Below are 22,093 nucleotides of genomic sequence, written 5' to 3'. Positions count from 1 at the left end.
TTCTGATTCTAGGGTCTATGGTCTGATCCATTGTGTCTATGGATTTGGTCAAGCAAAAGAAGTACATTCCAAACAATTATTTCAAGGGAGCCAAATCACGGATCTGGTATCAGCAATGGTTTTTAAAAAGTCATTCTGGGAATTAAGTCTGAGATAGAGAATTTATTGAAGTATAGTTGAGTGCTCTCATGGAAGTCTTGTTGGAATTTACCTAAATTAATACATAAATCAGCTCCAACCATCCCCTGGGGTACCATGTTGGATTGACATTCATTCACAAGAAAAATACAAATCCAAATTCCTTGGCAGCATCTTCTTCAGGATGCTCTCTTCATCTGGTATTTTTCCACATTTCTAAGTCCATCATCTTCTTCTTACCATATATACAGGTGGTCGGATTCCACTCCAGTCATATCAACAGTTTACCTTCTTGGTGTTCTTCAAATACACCAAACTCATTTCCTCTTTACCCAATTTTTCTCACTTCTGTTGGTTTTCTGTTGGGTTCAGAGATAACTTCTTGGAACTCCTGTTTAAAGAATACCCACCCTCTCTGCTCACTTTCTGTCTTCCTCCTTTGCTTCATTTGTCGTACATCCTAGCTCTGGCTGCAGGATGCTATGGGTTGGGAAGGAAAGTACTTACACCTTTGATCACAGAGAAGACAGACTCCTCCAAGCATTTAATGATCCCCTAGGCAATATATACTTGTTCCACTATTTCACGAACACATGCATGAAATATAGGAAGATTATTAGGACTTAGGTGTGCAAGCAAGAGAAGCTGCCAGAGACATCAGCCCTGGACAACTGCTGCCTTTCTTTAGTTTAAGGCAGCACATAATTGTAGAAACTGGTGGCACATCTGAAAGCCCGAGAGTGCAGCCAATACTGTCCCTTGGAAGACCAGTTTGGACATTCAGACTTGAAGAGAGGGCTAAATTAATAGGTAAGACTGTTCTAGTGCTGGAGTACACATACTAGCTTTCATAATTCCGAACCTATCCTCAGAAACCTTTCACACAAGTATCAAAAAGGCACTGGGCACTTTGAAGCTTTAACTTGAAGTCTCATAAAAGACACTGTCGGGTACCACTGACAACTTTTCCTAATGAAAATAGAGAGAAGACAGGACAAGTAGCTCCCTTGGGGCATATACCCTGGTGAAAGAATCTATTTTGGACGGGATTTTCACAGCATGCATTTTTAGTATCGCTCAGGCCAGCATCTTAATCGGGCTTTCCTGATGGGAAGTACTCACCTAGCAGCAGGGACTGCTATGGCATGAATTTTCTCTGAGCACTTGGCTTAGGCCTAGTCATATTTCACTTATTTTCTTTTATGTGTCTCTTTGAGATAAATGAGTCCCCTCCTTTATCAACAGTAGTTCAGGATTCATAAGCTCACATTTTTCACCGAGGACAGGGGATGTAGCAACTTGCACTTTATTATCCATCTCTCATTTTCTTCCCTTCAAACAATCGATAAATTCTCCACCAATGTCTCTTTTTAAAGGTTGCTTACAAGTTTCTGTTTCAGAACAATGTGCTGGCATTGGTTTTTATGCCTAAATCTTCCCTGAATCTAGTGTGCGTTCTGAGTGATTTGCAGGAGTTTTTGCAAGAATTTCCTTAGCAAAACTACAAGTCACACAAAATACCATAATTGTAGCCTCTCTGAGTCAGGGGCACTGGATCCCAGTGATAGCTGAGATTAGCTCTGTAGGTGACATTTCTCATTTCTTTTTCTCTTTTCTTTTTATTTCGACATGGAATGGGACTGTTTTTAGTGGAAAGAATCTTAATGTTTATACTGTCCTTCTTCCCATTATGGGTTGAGAAGAAATGGGTTCAAAGGCACTAGCCTTGTCTAAATCTACACCACCAGCTAGTAGAAGGGGAGAAGCCAAGACCCAGTCACTACACTTTGCTTGTGATTGTGTGAGATGTGCTCTCAAACATTCTTTAAGAATAATCTCTAATGTGCAGAAGTATACAACCATCTCCATGTTGAGCTGGCTTTTTTCCCTGGGTTGCTAGCAAACAGTATGGTTCTATGTAAGTGGTATCCAGAGCTTGTGGACTTTCCAGCAAGTCTTGAGTTCTCTGGGAAGCTGGAATCAGGTTCTTTGTGGTTAACAGAAGACCTTTCATCCAGCCAGTGGACAGGAAGTCACAGTCAGAGATTACAGCCAGCTATAATGCTGGCCCTGCCTGCTAAAAACTTGTAATCTAGAGAGAAAAATAAAAAAGGGTGTGATCAAGCAGGCAGTGGCTCTTAAGATATCAGCCCCCAGTTGTCCCAGATGCTCACATTTCACTACCCAAATCACTGGGAAGTGGGTGGGTACATGCAATCCCACATGTGTTTAAAAAAAAAAATAAGGTAGAAAATAGAAAAGTATTTAAAATGGTGGCTCTTCTACCATCTGGTACACCTGGGTGACAGTGCTAATCCTCCATGGACATGTGGCTTCATAGAGAAATAAATCCTTATTGTTTGGAGCCACTGACATTTTTTCCTGTCACCACAGAGTAATGTAGCTTCTTTTGACTACAGCACATGGATGGTCTGATTTAATCCTGACTTTAGAAATTATTATCTTGATTACCTTACTGTTCTTATATGCCACATGAGGCTTAGAGCACCAGAAGGCAGTGGATGAGCTCCTTCTACCCAGTGCTATCTGAGCCCGGGACTTATGTTCTTAGTGTACCAATGCTGTGTGTGTGTGTGTGTGTGTGTGTGTGTGTGTGTGTGTGTGTGTGTGTGGTCATTCCATCATAGAGTAAAGATGGTTTCTGAAGGACTGAGGGGAAAAGTCACTAAATCCTACAAATAGAACTTAGCCAACTAGATAATTTGAAAATAAATACATTGAGACTCAAGCCCTCTATGTGTGTTTTAGAGATGGGACCCACCCACCCTCACCCCACTCCTGGCCTCCTTGATTTATTCAATGCCATGAAAAGAATAGAGGAAATTATACCTGTCCATACATTATTGTTGGCAACCAGGAAACACGGAATGCTTCAAATATCATGGCCTTAGATCTGTCACTCATTTAAAGCAACTTTATGAGCCATTATAAAATATAAGCAGGAAATCACAACCTTGACCATTGGGGCACTAAAGCAATTTGGCAGTTACATATGACTTATTCTGTTTGTCTCTCTATCTATCTAGCCATCTATTCATCTGTCTCATGCACACACAATTCTAGCTAATACATAACCTTTGTGGTAACCAGGAAGAAATAAGAGGAAGAAAGATAAACATATAATATATCAACATTGGTGGAAAAAGAAAATATAAATGACATTGAGATGACATAGCAAATGACAAAAAGGATCAGAAACTATGACCCAGACACTGAAGGATCACTTGATCCATGCTCTGTGTTAATTACTCAGATATGGTGATATCCCCATTTTTAATTCTCCTAGGAAAAGAAGGTCAGGAGCTACCTTTGTGGCCTATCCCACAATTTCATTACTTATAAAATACTTCATGTGTCTAATTTACCTCCCTCCTGTTTCACTTTAGGAATCCTTTTGCTTGGTCTTTGAAGGAAACAGAACATTGCCAACTGGCTTCTTTAGGAACTCCACACAAAGCATAGACAAATCATGGTCATCCGTTGCTTGTGTCTCAAACCTTCTTACTCTTTTACCCAGCATGCATCTGTGAACCAGTCTTCTCGACTGATTTTGGGAATTCCAAAAGTACATAATGCCATATCTTCTGAACGGGCTCCTTCTTTTCCATGAACACCATTGCTTATTGTTTATTCTTTAAGCAATTATTTTTGTTAAGGTTATATTTACATACTGTAGATTCACCCACGTGTATGATTCAGTGACTTTTAGTAACATAACTGTTAGCAGCTATCCCATGACCCAATTTTAGAGCATTTTCATTATTTCTGTATGAACCTTGAACCTAGTCAAGTCAGTTCACATTCCTACTCCTGGCCCCAAACAACCACTACTCTACTTTCTGTCTTTATAGCTCCATTTCCAGGATATCATATATAAATGGGACCATGCAATAGATGGTCTTTTGTGTCTGCCTTTATTTCACATAGCTTTCATTATTTCATATAATAGCATGAATCATTATTTCATTCCTTGCTCTTACTAAGTAGTCTTCCATTGCATGAATACAGATTATTATACTTATCTATTCATCAACTGATGTGCATTTACTTCTTCTCTTTAGCTTTTGTGATTATGCTGCTATAAACACTTATGTGTAAGCCTTCATTTATCCTGAACAGACCCTTAAGTGTGGAAATGCTGGGTCCTATAGCAACTCTGTGTTTAATTTCTTAAGAGTCAAGTTCTTTCCCAGAGTGGCCACACCATATTATGTTCCCTGGGGGATGTACAAGAGTCCCTGTTCCTCTACATACTCGCCGTCAAGTGTGTTTCCTGTCGTTCAGAACTCTGCAGCACTTCGTGGCTCTGAACTGGCATTGAGCACAGGATCTGGGACACAGAGCTGAACAAGGTGGTGTGGAGTATGGTGGTTCGGGAGTTTTGTTTTGGAGTTACACCATCAGGGCCTCAGAATGCCTATTTTCTTAACTGTGAAGTGGAGCTAACGGTCCATCCCCCTGGGTTATAATGAGGATTAGTGAATGTAATGCAGATGATGTTATTTATCTAATGCATATCAAGTGATATCTTTCATTATTTATGTTTTAAAGTTTGCATCGGTGAGCACTTTCCCAACTGCATCTAGTTCAGCCAACTTTGTTTTTCTCTAACAGTTACATATTTAGGGAGGTAGAGGCAATCTACTGGATCCCAGAGGTAAAATTATAAGTGATTCCTAATCCCTTCTCTCGAGGGATTTGAGGTCTAGCAGGAAGGGCACAGATGTACAAGGATGATATGGATGGCAAATGACAGGAGATGGGAGAGAGGAGAAGATGTGAGGGGCAAGAGATGGAGCCATGGAATAGGGGGTGTGAGATCTGATGGAGATACACACACTGGATGGAGGGGACTTCAGAGGCAGGACACCAACCCCAGAGAAGATTCCTCACCAAAACCAAAGGAAGGGAGAGGGAAGAAAAAGAGTCGGGGAGAATACTGCTGGCCGAGGGAGGAATTCGGAAAGGGAATGAGTTTAGAAAAATCACCAACATCTTACATGACAGTAAAGAAAGACTGTAAGAGGTGGGGCTGGAGCAGTGAACAGGTGCAGATCAAGAAGTGTGTTGATATTATTCAGAAGAAAGGAAGCCAGTCTGTTGAAGTGGTGTCTGCACTCCCTTGTTCATTGCAGCACCATTAAATAAGACAGAATCAAAAGATAAATGGATAAAGAAAATGGGGCATATAGTAGTGGAATACTATTCAACCTTAAAAAAAGAAGGAATTCTTGTCATTCATGACAACATGGATGAAACTTCGAGACATGATATTAAACGAAATAAGTCACAAAAAAGACCAAAAAATTGTTAAACATTGCTTAAATTAAATTAAGGAGTTTTCCCTGTATCTTTACTGCTGTGTTTTATTACATTTTTATATCTGAGGAGCTACAAAGAAGATGTATCAATATGTACATAGTATGAGAGATCATTTATAGATTAAAGGGAAGAGTTTGAAAACATAATACTTTAATACAGCATTTCTCAACTCTGGTTTTCATTATTGACCTCCTTCCCAGGAGCATCATACTTTATACTTAAGCATATTTATGCTTTCTACATACAAAGAGTAAGATTTTTTCATCCCCTTGGCTCCCTAGTAACCATATTCACCCAGTGAGATTGTGCTACCTGGCTGAGAATGCTCACTCTAGGTTGAAGCTGACGTAGAGGCCAGTGTAAGTGTTAATATTTTTATTACCCCACACTACCTTTCAAATAAGTATGGGTGGTCCCTGTCAACAGGTGGTTTAGCTTACAATTTTATTTGCTCTTTTTAGATACTCATAACAGTAGAGTGTGTTTTGACATTATGCATATCTGGAGTACAATTTGTTCTAATTAGGATTCCATTCTTGTGGTTGTTCATGATGTGGAGTTTCAATGGTTGTGTACTCATATATGAACATAGAAAGTTATATCCAATTCATTCTACTGTCTTTCGTTTCCCATCCCTCCTTCCTTCCATCATTTTCCTTCATCTAATCCACTGAACTTCTGTTCTCCCCACCCCCACTGTTGTGTGTTAGCATCCACATGTCAGAGAACATTCAATCTTTGGTTTCCTGGGATTGGCTTGTTTCCCTTAATGTGATAGTCTCCAGATCCATCTATTTTCTGGCAAAAAGTTATTAAGTCATTCTTTATTTATGGCTGAATAATATTCCATTGTCTATATATACCACATTTTCTTTATCTGTTGAAGGTAACCCAGGTCCCTTCACATAGCTTAGCTATTGTGAATTGAGTTTCTATAGATATTGGTGTGGCTGTGTCCATTTTTTGACTTTTAAAAGGTGTGGAAGTGATAGCATTCAGCAGAAATCACACTTGAAACTTTGATCTTGTTCCGGACTAGCCATCTGTGTTATAATACTTGCAACCGTGGGCAGTAGCAGCAAACCACAGCTGTCAATCGACCATGCAAGCAAGCGAGTAAGCAAATAATACTCCAGGATGTTCAGTAGGTTAGGTGCATTAAATGAATCTCCTATTTATGATGCTTTCAGCTCATACAGGGTTTATATTAAATCTCTGGGTCATAACCCCATTGTAAGTAAAGGAACACTTGCATTCATTGAAAAACTACGTATCAATACTATTTACCAAGCAGCGTTTTAGGAACGCGATCAAGGGAATGAACAAAATAGCAAAATAATCCCATCCCTCATGGAGCTTACATTTTAATGCAATCTGTGCACAGGTAAAATTGTTTCACGCTCAGATCAGAACTAAGTCACACCTGCCGTTAAAATTGCTCCAGGAAGAGATCGCCCCAAGAGTGCTTACGAAAACAGGACTTGGCATTCCTTCAAGCCCAAAATGTGCTGACGGAATTAAAAACCTGTCTGCTGCTGATGCAGCAGGAAAATCACAAGAGGAGGAAATAACACTTTCTTAAAATCAACATAATACCAATTCCCAGTCCCCTGTGCCAAGAGGGCTAGCAGCTAAGTCCACTTCACGTGGCAGTTGGCAGATGTCCTGGGGTTGCCCTGCAGCCATGGGGGGCATGTCAACTGGCCTCTGTTGCTCTTACTGAGGGAACTGGGGTCTTGCCCACGTGATCCCTTGAAGTTAGCCGTTCTGCTTCTCTGCTCCTCCTGGATAAGGGACTGTTCAGTGAGACTGGGGCCCTGCGGCCGGCCACTTCCTTTTGAGGCCTTAAACCCTCCTGGGACATTGCAAGATGCTGGTCTCTGGAACTGATGGGAAGCCCAGATCTCTTTTCCAGCTCCCTGCTGGAAAATAGCTCCAGTTTTTCATTCTTCTCTTCCATTTTCCTCTCTAGCACCCTCTATTCACTGACAGTTACCTTTTACAAAAGCGGGGAAGTCCCCCTGCTTTCAGGCTGCCTCTGCTTCTCTGCACTTGAGGCTTTTAGCCAAGTAATCACAAAGTCTGGGAACCAGCTTGAAATGGGGATCTGAGGGGTCAGGCCCCGGTGTGAGAGATATGAGGAAAGAAACAAATTAATATTTCAGTCTATTGTCCTGCCACTCCAAAACCTCTTCAGTACTCATCTCGGAGAAAATTGTCTATGCCAACCAACCAACCAGTCGGGAGCAGATAAGAAGGATGAGCAGATGCTGCAGTCCTTGTATCAGCCCGGAGGAGAGTCTACCCACCTCTGCCCTTGTCCCCAAAGCACTGTCTCTCCTGAAAAGTCTTACAGAGGAGCCTCCTTAAATTGGAGTGGGAAAATAATGGGATATGCTCTTGTGCTTTTAAAAACTCTGAGTGTATGCCATGGGCCAGGCCTGTGTTAGGCACTAGTGAAGCTCCAGTGACCAGGGCAGTCAGAGACTCTGCCCTTACTGGATGGCAGCGGACCCTCACCACGCACTTGTGATAGACGTTGTGGACTTCAGGACCATTCTGGCAGTCAATCACACCTAATTGGTTTTATTCAGCTTCTCGAATTCTTAGCCTTGCTTGTCTTAAAGAAAATCTAAGTTTTACAATTTGGAGAAGAAAAGATAAATGATTCTGAATCTCCTAGATACCTCGTCTACATCTTAGTGGAAGGAGTTATATGTCAGAATGGATCTAAAGTCCTGTCTTAATACTACCCATACCTGCTTCTGCAGTTAAAGGTACAACCATTTTGAGGAAAACTGATCTCAAGACATTGTGGCATGTCTTCAACCCAGGGCCATTATTCCAAATACATGAAGGAGACTCTCCAAATGTGGGGACCTATGTAGCTGTCTACTCTCACTGACTTTTTGGTTTTGCAAACAGAGGCCAGTGACAGAAGGTCACACTATTTTGCTAGGCCTTTCCCACCAAATGCCTTGATATAGATCTAGAGACAGGGAAGGCGGTTGAAAATTTGAAGCTGATAATGCACAAGAGTAGGAGGAATCCAGAAGTGGGGGGAATGATAGGGGCTTGGCAAGTTTGTGGTGAGTTTCCAGACACAAGGATTTAAGTGAAGACTGAGTCACCATTGTAGAGCATGAAAAGGGCAGAGTATGGCAATCAGTGCAAAGTAATTCATCATAAATGTTAGGAATGCAAGGGGGGAGGAAAATAGATCTTATTTGGAATAGGCTTGCTAATTACCCCCCAAATGTAATCTGTTATAGGAGAATATTTATGAGTGCTTTTTTGTTTTATAACACACATCACACATACTAGATAGTTTAGAAAGTACAGAGAAACCAGATTTAGCCTGTGCTTTTCTGATGAGGTCTAGCTCTCTTGCTAAGAGGAAAACAAAGAATAATCCCCAAATGGGAGCGAATCCACATCTCTTTTTTTGGAAGGGTTTGAGGTGACTTGGGCTCTTGCTTTCTTTTTCTTCTTTTCCTTGTGTCAAAGGTTTTGCCTGCTGCTGGTGAGACTTGGCATGTCCTCATGTATCTCGCCTGTCCTGCTGGATTTGAGTACCAGTCCATGGCCCCTGGGCAGACCCGTGCCCCTGAGCACCAGAAACAAACAGAAATGTGCAGATGGGACTCTGTCCAGAGGAACAGTGCTGAGCAGCAGGATTCATTCCCATCTCCAGGCCGATGTGCTTTTATGAAGAGGGGTTGGGGAGAGTGCCCATTTCCCACTGGTCATTAGCCCCTCCCTGCATGATACCTGTATTGAATGTGCTGAGTTTCACACGCAATGGCAGTGCCAGGGAGAAGAAGCTGCAGGGTCTCCGATCACACAGCGTGGCAAAACGGGCTGGGTCGGGACTGCGTGAACCACGGAGCCTCCAAGGTGTCCAAGCAGGGCAGCTGCCATTTATCTCCGTGGACAGTGGCCCATGTGAGAAAGCAGACCTAGAATCACCAGGACTCCAATTTTCAAGAGAAAGCAGATGGGCTGGGGTTGTGGCTCAGTGGTAGAGTGTTTGCCTGGCATGTGTGAGGCACTGGGTTCGATTCTCAGCACTGCATATAGATAAAGAAGAATAAAAAGGTCTATCAACAGCTAAAAAAATTTTAAAAAGAAAGCAGAAACCTAGATTTTTTTCATTCTAACATTTCAGTTTTCAAATGCTATTGAGGAATGGTAGAATAAATTAATAACAAAGCCCTATATGTAGTGTGTATACAAACATACACAGTCTACACAGGATACTTGGGAGGAAAGGAAACATGGTGGAGGGAAACATTTGCACTTTAAAAATAATCCTGAAAAATTGAGATAGAATAGACAGGACTGGTATTGATGGAGCATTTGCCTAGCATGCGCAAAGCTCTGGGTTTGACCCCTGGCACCACAAAAATAGACAAATAATAAAAAGTAAGACAATTGAACCTCACTTGTATCAGGTTGGTGGCGTGACTTTGAAACCCGATAATTTATATCTCCTTAGTAGGCATTGCTTTAAAGATTTTAAAAAACAGATGAATTTTAAATTGTTTTTTCTTAATCATGTCAGTTTTGTAGTAGCATTGTGGTTTTGAAATTGTTCTGTGTGTATTGTGGGTTAAATGAATTATGATATGAAGTCATCATGTGTATTACTTAAAACAACAGAGGATATACCAATTTTTTTTTAATGTTCTATACACCAAACTATTTTTTGCTCCTGCAGAAGCAAAGGCTCATCTAGTAGCCATGAGAATGTGAATCTGTGCACTTCTGGTCTTTAAATACCAGTTCCTGCTAAAATGAACCCGGGCTGATTCTAGGTGTGGTGCAGGACCTGAGTAAGATAACTTGGGGCATCTTGTCATACTAGAGGCAAAAGGGCCAGCACAGACTACCAGGTCATAGTAAGAACTCAAGAGTCACCTTGAAGTGGTTCTTCTCCATGTCAGTTAGAAAAATAAAAATATATGTCAGGGAAATGTGAACATTGACACTGGGCATTTGATATTAACAGAGGAATGATCGTTACTGTTACTTACAGTGGGTGTGATGTAGCACAGAGGAGGCTGGACACCGAGGAATTTTCAGGAAACAGGTTTAGTTAAGCTGCCACAGTCCAGAGGGGCTAATGCCTGAAAGTCTCTGGACCCGAGGTCTGGAAATTCTTTTAGATCTATTGTCAGTGTGGTGGTCACCTGTCAGTAGGAGTGGGTGGGAACATAATAGTTACTCTTTGTCCCATATTATTAGGCTAGACAGAGGTTTCCCACCTTTTATCTGCAAACCTGGCATTTACAAGGAGGAGGAAGCTTCCAACCACATTGAGCTACAAAATGTGTAGAACAAGAGTTCTACAAAACTCTTGTGAAATTCTGTTGACACTCTGTGTAAAAAATCTGACAAAAGGAGAAGCTTAATTTTGGTGGGGGGCGTCTTTTAGGTGGTGGGACATACCTGGTCTGCTTCAGATGTTTGATATTAATTAAGGAATGGTTGCTATTTGGGGGTGGGGTCATGTTATGGTACTGTGGTCATTTTAAAACTGAGGTTCGGGGGACTATAGGTGAGTACAATAGACAGCAACAGTCATGATTTGATGACTGTTGTAGATGGGTGAGGACTCCCTAGATGTTTCCTATCCCTTATTTTATATATATTTAAATAATAAAAAATAAAAATAAAATATTAGTAAAAGTGTTAGTAACTTATTTGACTTCTTAAATGTCTTATCAAAGAGCCAAGTCTAAAGGTTAGAAGTGACTGACAAGTTGCCAGTCCAAGCCAATTTCTGCTTGGACATTAGGAAACCAGATCTTGCACTTGAACCTCAAGGTTTAGCCTTCATTCTCTTGCCACCACCTCCTGCCTCCGTTCCCTCTGCTCTGCCCAGCAATAAGGGCCTCCCTCTCCTAGCATGTTAGCGACTCAGGGGCATTACAAATTGCTTGACGGAGAATTTTCTCAGAAAAAGTGAGCAAAAGGGGTAATCTGCATAATTGTATTGAACAATGCCTCCTCGTATCTTCTGTGTTCATTTGGATTTCCCTCATTTTGCTCCTTCAAATATTAAAAAAAAAAAAAAAAAAGCAATAACTTTGTTTCAATTTTTGACAGCCTGGGGTATCTTGAAATTTTGGCTAATCACATTTTCCCTCTTATCTCTGTGTCTCTATTTCAGGATGGAATGGGAAATTTGAGAATCACAGAAAAAGGTCTAAAGCTAGAAGGAGACTCAGAATTCTTACAACCTCTCTACGCCAAAGAAATCCAGTCCCGACCAGTAAGTTTCTGCTGAAAGAAGGAAACATGATTGTTCCTCTGTAATCTAAATCTTGGGAAATTTATCTGCTAGCTAAGAAAAAAGAGTGAGTTGGGAGGGTTGATACAGGTCATGAGATGGATTTGGATTCGAATCTGAAGCCTTGAATTATATTCACAGCTGTGGTACTGTGAACAGGCGAATGACCTCTCTGAGCTGCTTTCCTTTCCTGACAAATAGAGGTGAACAACCCTGCTAACTAACTGTGGAGATTGTGCTGCACTTCAGGCAATATAATAAATATGGAAAAGCCTTAAATACTGTACAAATGTGAGGTAATAGTGTTATTGATTTTAGTCAACCTGGGTTGTACCGCACCTATAATCCTAGCTACTCGGTGCCTGAAGCAGGAGCATTCCAAGTTTGAACCAGTCTGTGTAACTTAGTGAGACCCTGCTTCAAAAAGGTCTGGGCATATGGCTCAGCAGTAGCACCCCCTAAGGTTCAGTCCCCAGCACCAGAAAGAAAAAAAAAAAAAAAGTTTCAATATTGCTTTCAAAAACTAGCTTTGGAAACACAGAACTAAAGAATTTCTCAATTTTGTTTGGACTACGTAACCAACATTGGTTAGAGTCAACTCATTATCAGAAGGTATACTCTGAAATTACATCGACTCACTGTACAGCACATGCCCATGCATTTTCAGTATCTAATTTAATTCTGAGGTTAGTCCATTAGAGTGAGGATTGTTACTGTTCCATTTTACAGATTAGACAGTTGAGGCTCGGAGAGGTAATATGTCCAAAGTTATACACTTATGAAGTATCAGGGTCAAAATTTCATTTCTGGGTATCCAATGCTAAAGGTTTTGTGTTAAGCATGGTCTCTATATAAGCCTTTACTTTCATTTAGTTTTTCTTCCTTATCATGGTGGAAATTATTCCTGCATGCCTTGCTTTTAATAACAGACATTATCAGAATTGATTGCAGAAGTGTTTTTAGGTTTGTTTACTGTTTTTTTTTTTTTTCTGGTGTTAGTAGAATTTGCTTTTTAAAAATGTTGTTAATGTATTCATTCTGCTCAGGATAGATCTATATCCACCTGCAAGCACAGAGTAACATGAATGTTTCCCAAAGCATCATTTGCATTGTATGCAGTGATTAGCATAATTAATGAAATTCAGCAGCTTGGTGCAGTGGTTAATTTTATCCGAATGCCATCTAAAGTCCTGAATTGTATTAAACTGGGTGTAACTACTGAATTGCCAATAAGTTCCCTTCCTGCCTTGTAAAAGAGAAGGAGCCAGAGTATTTTTTAAAAAATCACTAAAACAGCAAAAATTCAGCTACCCAATGATTATTTATAAAATATAACTAGAACACATTGTACATTATTAGCTTGGGCATTTAGAAACCAAGGGTTTTGTAAGTATATTAACTGTTGTGGAGGCATCTCTACCCTAGAAAAGTAACCAGGTGACACTGTAAGGAAAATGGTCAGGTGATAATGCTGCTTGGGACTGAAGAGATAGTTTCAGGTGTTTTAAAAGTACCTGGTATGTGCATCGTCATTTAGAGATATCTGGTTCTGCCAATCTGACCAGTTGGTTGGGGAAGTCATCTGTTTGAATTACTAGTTGTTCTTTAGTTTAACAATCTTATCTGTATGAAGCTTGTTTAACACACTAATTTGGACTAGTCTTCTGATAGCAAACTTCAATGGCAAAATTCTTCTATAAAGGGCCAGAGAGTAAATATTGTAGGTTTTTATCTCGATCCCTGATTTTACAACTAAATATAAAAGCCATTCCAGCTCAGGGACCATACAAAAACAGGGTACAGGCTATGTATAATGTGCTACTGACTCTGTTCTACATTAATGATATTTCTGAAATATATGTATGTTCTGCTTCAACTGTGTATGTTATAGGGTGTATATTTTAATTTATGGGTAATTAATACATGTTAAGTTAAAAATTCTGAAATATATTTTCTTGGTATAGAATTAGGGTCAAATAAAGGAATTAAGAAATGTGTTTTGGAAAACTTGAAACAGTGCCTAGTACTATGTACTCTGTAGGAATTGAATTTAGCAAATATGTCAGCCCGTGCCATCTGTGAACTGGTAAGCCAACTGATCCCAACTTGGTAATACACAAGATTGTGGTGAAACTTAAAAATGATGATGATTCCAAAAACTTGCTTTAATGTTTAAAGGAAGTTAAGAGTTAGAATTCACTTTTTTCCCCTTGGTAATATTTTTTTCTTTCAAAAAATAAAGAGTAAAGAAAGTCTTATAGCCCTGTTTCTGATAGCAAAATAAATATCTTCTAACTGAAAAAGAAGAAAACAGAAGTGCATACACAATAAACATCATCAGAAAGTCCCATGAGCTCTGCCTAAACTTTGGATGTAAATCCACCCTCCCTCCTCCAAGGTCTGCTGGGCTCTGTCCAGGCACCCTCCTCAGTAGGGGGCTCCAGAAGCCTCCTCACTGTCTGATGCCTCTTCCTCTTAGCCTCATTATCCAAATGGTGGCCAGTGTGATCTTCAGAGTCTCATTCCCTTCGAAAACGATTCTCCGTTGACTTCCCAGTGCATCTGTAATAAAATCCAGCCTCCTCACTAAGATAAATGTCTTCATCCCATATTTTCCTCGGAGGGCTCTTTCTGGCCATCCTCCTGTTGACTCAATTGTTTGGAAAAACCCTCTTCAACTAGCCAAATATAAACAGCACATTACTCACCCCCACCCCGATAATTGCCATTATTTAACATTCTTATTTAAGAATATAGATTTAGAAGGGCAGACGATGGTCTTTATTTTTGTCTACTGCATTTCCCAGCCCTGTTGCCTGGCATATGATACGTGCTCAGTAGATGTTTGTAAATTGAATTTCCCTAAAATCTAGTCTGAAGACACAGCACTGTTAACAACTTAGCATATATTTTTAGGCATTTTCCATGAGCACATTTTTTTCTTACAAAACTGTATTTCACTTACTACTCTGTATTTTCCCCCTCCAAATTATGTGTGAATTGTAATTTTTCTTCTAATATTTTAAATTATAAGGTTTTTTGACATATGATTGGTATCCAATGAACCACATATATTTAAATTGTACCACTTGACGACTTTTGAAATATGTATATACATGCCATCACTATTACAATAGGGACAGTGAAAGCACCTTCTACCCCTAAGAAGGTCTGCCTGCCTTTTCTTACTCCCTCTGTCTCACCAAACCACCCTAATCCCCTACCTGACCCCCAAGCACCAGTGATCTGCTTTCTGTCCCATACATTACTTTCCATTTTAGAGCTTCCTATAAATGGAATGATATACGATAGCTATCTAAATACTTTCCCAGATAAATTGTTCGCACCTGCTTATCAAGTTCTTTTTCTACAAAAAAAAAAAAAAAAAAAAAATTCAAGCTGGGCGTGGTGGTGCATACCTGTAACCTAGCGACTAGGGAGGCTGAGGCAGGAGGGTCCTGAGTTCAAAGCCAATCTCAGCAATGGTGAAGTGCTAAGCAACTCAGTGAGACCTGTCTCTGAATAAAATACACAAGAGGGCTGGGGATGTGACCCAGAGGTTGATGGTCCTGAGTTCAAAACCTGGTACCCAAAAACAAACAAAAACATTCAATACAACTTGAAGGATTTCATTTATTTATTGCCTGCATTTGGGCTCTGTCTGAATGTGCAAAGAGATGTGAGAAGTGGTTTAGGATAGAGACCTTCAATATTTCCATTTTGGAGGACTTCAGAGCACATAGAAAGAAAGAGAACAGCTGATTAGACATGACAAAGATAGAATTTTTAACTCTTTGAAATACTGCAAAAAACAAAAAAATGAAAACAAGCGTTTTGGCATAAAAGAGTGAAAGTGTGAGATGAGAAGTTCCCTTACTTAAGTCTGTGTGGCTTCCCACAGCTCAAGCCTGGGCTTATTGCAGCTGAAGCAGCTGGGGTTCTGCTGTGGCGGAAGTGGGGCGGGGCAACTTCCTGGAAAGCATATGCCACGCCCTCCACAACCTCCTAGGAGCCCCCAGGGACCTTCTGCATGCTGGTGGCAGCTCCCCATTCTCCACTCTTCCCTTTTCTGAGTCTTGCTTTTAGATTTGTTTGATTTTGATGTTTTGACCCTAACTTGTAGACCACTTGGGGAAGGTTCTGCTCTGTAGGATTACCTGTGTGCCATTTCTCTGCAGTTCACGGGTTACTCCTAATTCCTGGGGGTATCTCCCCCTGCTTTTCCCATTGGAAAGAGATGAGGGTCCAGCTGAACAAGATGAGCCAGCCCCTCTAAGTGAGGAGAACTAATGAAGCGACACTTGACTTCATTTCAGTTTTGTGTTTCACTGATCTGGGAGGAATTGAGATTAGTTAAGCAATCCACATGATGTCCAATACCATGTCTGATTTCATTATTGAAGGTTGCAACCCTGGTCAAGTCACTACAAATTGATTAGTGTGATAGCAATCACTTAGGGAGGTAAGTTAATGAGAAAACGTTCATCTTCATAAAAAAATTTCATCTGGGAATTCAGTGAAAGCCCCAGGAACTTCTAGCTTGTATCACATGAATGCACAACTTCTAAGTGGTAGAGTATCTGACTGCTCAGAAAATAGATTGAGAAGGATATGCACTAAATTAAATATCCTACAATGACATCCAAAGGCAGTCTTAGAAATATCACTTGAATGCCTTGCCCTGCACTTTGTGACGTTAAGGGGTTAAATTCCCTAAAACTGTATTTGTGTCACTATTTCAATGTGAATGTATATCTTTTCAATTTCTAAATACAAATGCAAAATTTTGGTAGAACCTATTTATAGATAGATTGAAAGAATGAGAAAAAAGTAGAGCTTTATGCACAGAATGTCATTCTGGACAAACAATTCCTATTCCTCAGAGAGGTATCTTCTCATGATGCTGGAGTCAGTGAGATACTTTTGCACGACTTAATGTGAAGTGGCAAAGGAAAGGAAACTAGCCCTTAATGAGCATCTACTATGTTCCAGGCCGATAGCAAGAGGAAAGTTGCTTAATGATTTTATCTCTAGTCTCACTTCAAACTATACTTGAAGGTTGATACAGGTATCCTAGCTCATTGCTATATTCTGTTGAGAAGTTCAGGAGAGAGGAGGGTTGAAAGAGAAGTTGGAGGAAGAATTTTAAAAATTTTATTAGACAGACTTTTATGGTTTGGATAAATGTCTCCCAAAGGCTCCTGTGTTTCTGAAGGCTTGGACTTCGATGCCACGATGTTCCGAGGTGGGGCTTCGGGAATGAATGGGTCATGAGGGCTCCGACCTCATCGATGGGTTATTGATTGAGGGAGCCAAAGCTGAATGAACTATTGGGAGATGGTGGAAACTGTAGCAGATGGAGCCTCATTGAAGGAAGGAGGTCCCTGGTGGCACGTTCTATGTTGAGGGCCATCTTGGACAAGATGGCGCCTGGCAGTGAGCCAAAGGGCACTGGATAGCAAAAAAAGGAAGCACCCAAAAAGGTTGCTTGCCTACTAGTTCCTTGAGACTTATGACGTGTTAACGCCAGGCTCTAGGATTGGCTATCTGATATCATGCCGCGCGTGGACAGCTCATGATCCATATAGTGCTATGCTGACATTCCTCTGCATGCTCTCCTGCGTGAGAGAAAGCTTTGCTATAATTGGCTGATAAGCTAGGAGCCTGGGGAAGGAGAAAGGGGGAGGGTAGAAGAAAGGAGATAGTGGCAGAAGAAAGGAGGCAGGAAAACAGGGAGGACGCAATAAATCTGGTCAACTAAAGATTGGTGGTGTCTCCTTTCTCCGCACTGGTTCCGCTGGACGGAACAGTTCTAGAAGGGTATATCTTGTCCCTGGTCCCTTCTTCTCTGTTCCCTCTATCCCTCCTGTGCTCTGCACATGCTCACCATCATGATGCTCTGCCTCACCACAAACCCATAGTAAAAGAGATAAGCAACCTCTGAAAACCCAAATAAAATTTTCCCTCTTAAAGCTGATTTTCCTCAGGTATTTTGTCATAGTAAGATAATGTGAGTTAAGAGCAACTACAAAACTTATGTGAAATGGGTGCAAGTGGCTAACTGCCACCCTCAGCCCCTTCTCCTAATGATGACCATGGTAATAATCATCTCACCATGATAGTCATTATTATCTGGTCCAAATCACACAGGGTGTCTGAACTTTCTCTGAACTTACAGGTCTTTCATCCTCTGAATGGATATTTTTCTAAGGATAAATTTTCTACATTGGAAGGAAACACATCTCATAGTGTCTTGAACTTTCTTTCAAGGTACTGTGAGGTCAGGACTAAAAACCCAGGACTGCAGTATTCTTCTGCAAGATCGTACTGTTTAACTGGCCATCAGGTTCCACATGGCACAAGTTCAGTTTGATGTGCTGAGTTAGACATAGTGACTTGCCTCTCCTGATAGATGTGTGTGTAACTGGAAGGCATACTGAGCCCATGGGAATACTCACAGTACTGAGAGAAGGAAACTGGAAACAACTACAGGTAATGGAACAAAGCTGAGCCCAACTATGACTGAGTTGTTCACTGAGGCAACACTCTGTACTTAATGAACTTCTTGTAAGGATTAAGTGAAGTTATTGAAAGGACCTACCTCATAAACCATTGATGTACTATTGCTAGAAACACTGTGGCAGCAGTTATGAATGGCATCCAACTGACAGCTTGCCTCACACCATGTTTTTCTTTTAATATTCATTTTTTCTAACCTTTGAAAATCTGAAGATATCACCTTTTTAAAAAATTCACATTTTCTAATTCTCATGAAAGAACAGAGGATCTGACACAGTGGTGTGACGTGGGCTGGAGGTGAGTAGCAGCTCCCTGCTTTAGATGAGGCATTATTCTCCAGTTTGCCATAGTCCCCACCAGTCCCTAGTGTCTCACACCTAGCTGCTGAACTCATTTGCACTGTGCCCCTCTGAAGTTTCTTGCAGATGCAGATTTTGGATTGTGGGATAGTGGGAGGTTCATAACACATGGTGCAGAACTCAAAACTCAGGCTGACTTTTTAGGATTTATGTGTACTTATAATTCATTTTTTTCTCACTTCTTATTTCTTCATGCCCCAGATTTTCCTAGTCATTTCCTAGTCATCTGGTGCCCCTCAACCAGCCTCATTGAGATATAATTGGCAAGTAAAAAGTGCATATATTAAAGGAGTACAATCTTAATAATATTTGAGAAATGACTACCACATTCAAGTTAATTAGTACACATGTCTCTTTACAAAATCACCTTTTTGTATGTGTGGTGAGAATACCTAAAATCTGTTCTCTTAACAAATTTTAGCATATAATACATTATGAACTGTAGTCTCCATGCTGTGTGTTAGTACTCTAGAACATGGTCATATTGCAACTGAAATACTTTATTAACTTCAGTCCCCACATTCTCTTCCTACTCTTGAACTTGGTTGTATCATAACTAAAAGTCTGTAGCTTTCTTCCATATCTTCATAATTTAACCACTCCACCCTTCTACACAGTATTTCTGAGCTTGTCTTCCAGATTGATCCATGTTTTCAATCACGAAAGGTTGCCTTCTTTTTAAATCGTAAGTAGTTTTCCATTGTGTGTCTATTTCTTTGTCCATTTTTCTATTAATGAGCACCTGAGTGGACTCTATGTCTTGGCTATTGTGAATAATATGCTAATAAACACTTGAAGTGCAGACATCTCTTTAAGGCAATGATTTTATTTGCTTTGGATATGCACCCAGAAGGGGAACCAATGGGTCATAGGTAGTTAGTTCCATATAATTTTCTGGAGGAAATCTCACACACTTTTCCATAATGGCTGTACCAATTCACAGCCCTACCAGTGATGTTTCAGGGTTCTCTTTCCTCAGCAACTTTGCAACACTTGTTACCCTTCCTCTTTCTGATGATAACCATCCCGACAGGTGTGAGATGACACTGTGTTTTTAATTTGCACTTTTCTGATGATTAGTGATGTTGAACACTTATTCATGTACCTGGGCGTGTGTATGTCTTTGGAAAAATGTCTGGGTTCTTTGCCCATTGTTTAATCAAATTGTTACTGTTTTTGCTATTAAGCTCTCTGGGTTGCTTATATTTTTATATTAAACCCTTATCAGGTACTGTAGGATTTGCATGTGTTTTTCTCATTTCATAGGTTGCCTTTTCATTCTGTTGATTGTTTGCTATGTAGGAACATTTTCGTTTGATGTAGTCCTTTTGTTGCCTTTGCTTTTGGTATCATATACAAAAAAAAAAATCATTGCCAACACCAATGTCCTGAAACTTTTCCCCTATTTTCTTCTAGTAGTTGTATGGATTTAGGTCTTAGATTTAGGTCTTTGATCCCTCTTGAGTTGATTTTGTATATAGTATAAGGATCCAGTTTATTTTATCTTGTTCTTTTCTCTTTTCACATGTGGATGCCCAGTTTTCTATTCCCCATTTATTAAAGAGACTATCCTTTCCTATCACGTGTTCTTGGAAACTTTATGGGAGACTAGTTGACCCCATATGAATGGGTATATTTTCAGATTTCCTGTCCGGCTTCACTGGGTTATGTGTCTTTTTTATGCTGGTACCATACTGTTTTGATTACTGTAACTTTGTAACATAATAGGGAATGAAGAGGAAATCAAGAAATGCAGTGCTTTTGCCTTGATTCTTGTGGTTTTGGAATTCTGTGCATGCTTCAGCAGTTGGCTGTGGTTTTAGAACTTCAGGAAACTGAAGCTACTCTTCACCCTGAGTTTCTTAGCACATGCCTCCTTTAATCCCTCTGAACCACTAGAGCACCAGCTGGGGAAAGAAGCAGACAGGGACAAGAAAATGAATATTTGGATTATGCACACTGTGCACGAGGCAAAAAGCATGCAGAAATAACGTGAGATGGCAGGCATGCACGAGTTTCATCTAAAGAGCATCCAATTTAATTGTAATGAGCAGAGCTGTGCCTCTGGTTAGTTTAGAAACCCAGTGAAGGCTGCGGTGGCTTCTCCTCAATCAGTAAAACAGCTTCAATTCCCAGCTGAACATATTGCACACAAAACAGTATTTTCCATGCCACTTGCATGGAACATGAGCATCTTGCTGTCTTTAATTAAGAAGTTAACTGGCCCATGAAGTATTGCCCGAGTAAATAAAAGTGATTTGTACTAAGTCAGAGGGGTGCATTAGGCATCTTTGCCTTTCTTTGCTCACCATAAATTATGGATATTATTAAAAATTGGAAGGGTCATCTATAAGCCCATCTGTACCTGAAGCCAATTGCCATTCCCCACATGTATCTATCTGTTTACATGTTATAATTTATTGTAGGCAATTGTGTAAACCAGCTGCTTTCTTTTTCTTTTTTTTTTTTATAAAGAAGATGCAAAACAAATAAACGACATTTACTACTCTAGAAGGTTTGTTTTTCCTAGAAACATAGTTATTTAGAAGTTTTTGTTTGCTACAGAACTTAAGTGGCCGATAGAGTTTCTGTTGTTCCTTTAATTTAGAAGGAATTGACTGTGCATGCTTTTCTTAAATCAAATTCATGCTGAAAATGAAAGTTAGTGTGGATTTTGGTCAGATCTCTCTTACAGTTATATTGACCAGAGTTGTAGTAGAGTAGAGAGGAAGTGGATCCAAACTTCAAGTGTGAGAACGTCTACTTGTTTGATTGAAGAGTCATTGGAAAAGCAGGAAGCCTCAAATTATTTTTCGTTGCCTGTCAAGAGATATGAAGGCCCATCATGAGAATCACATTTATTTGGAAACTCTTGGATCTCTCAGAAATGTCTCTTCATGCCAAAGTCTTACTGCAGACTCCACCACCCACCCCATGCACACACATTTCTGCAAGGGATTGGAAATAGTGTAACAAATATGTATAGTAGCAAAATAACAGAGGATATAATGGGTTAAGATTAAAAAAATTTAGCTAGAATACAAGGCAGATATGGGGGCTAATTAATAAGAAGAAAGGTCCAAGTGTCCCATGAGGTTTGTTCTTAACTAAACCTGAGGTTTGGTTATGACTTTTATTCTGAGCGTGTTGGATGAAATCTTTGATGGCCTCTAGAGACTCAATTTAAAAATTCTGGGCAGGAGGGGAGTTAAAATTGGCAGCTAGTGTTCCAGAAAGGTTTGTAGTTCGGGGATCTGGGTTCTCTTCACGTTATCCTACTGATCAGCTGTGAGTCCTTGAAGAAGTCATTCTTCATTTCTTTGTTTTGTTACCCACTGGACATAATCAATGGTTTTCTTCAATTTTTTTAGTTACTGAAGTTTTAGGCAAGTTTTATTTGGAACCCCCAAATTCAAACCAGGGTGGGCAGGGGGTGAGG

General features: G+C 40.2%; 1 protein-coding gene across 5 annotated transcripts in view; it reads left to right on the top strand.

The window, feature by feature from the left end:
* The window catches only part of SGCD (sarcoglycan delta), a 629,843-nt gene that overhangs the window by 382,648 nt on the left and 225,102 nt on the right, over nt 1-22,093 (top strand). For all 5 annotated transcript variants that reach the window (XM_079144990.1, XM_079144988.1, XM_079144989.1 and 2 more), the window contains exon 3: nt 11,657-11,758. In XM_079144990.1, coding sequence (XP_079001116.1) covers nt 11,657-11,758 — 102 coding nt within the window. The remainder of the gene's footprint in view (nt 1-11,656; nt 11,759-22,093) is intronic.

This window comes from Sciurus vulgaris, assembly GCF_902686455.1.
Source record: "Sciurus vulgaris genome assembly, chromosome: 6".
NCBI lineage: Eukaryota > Metazoa > Chordata > Mammalia > Rodentia > Sciuridae > Sciurus > Sciurus vulgaris.
Note: the sequence above shows the minus strand (reverse complement) of the source record. Positions and strands in the feature narration are given on the sequence as shown.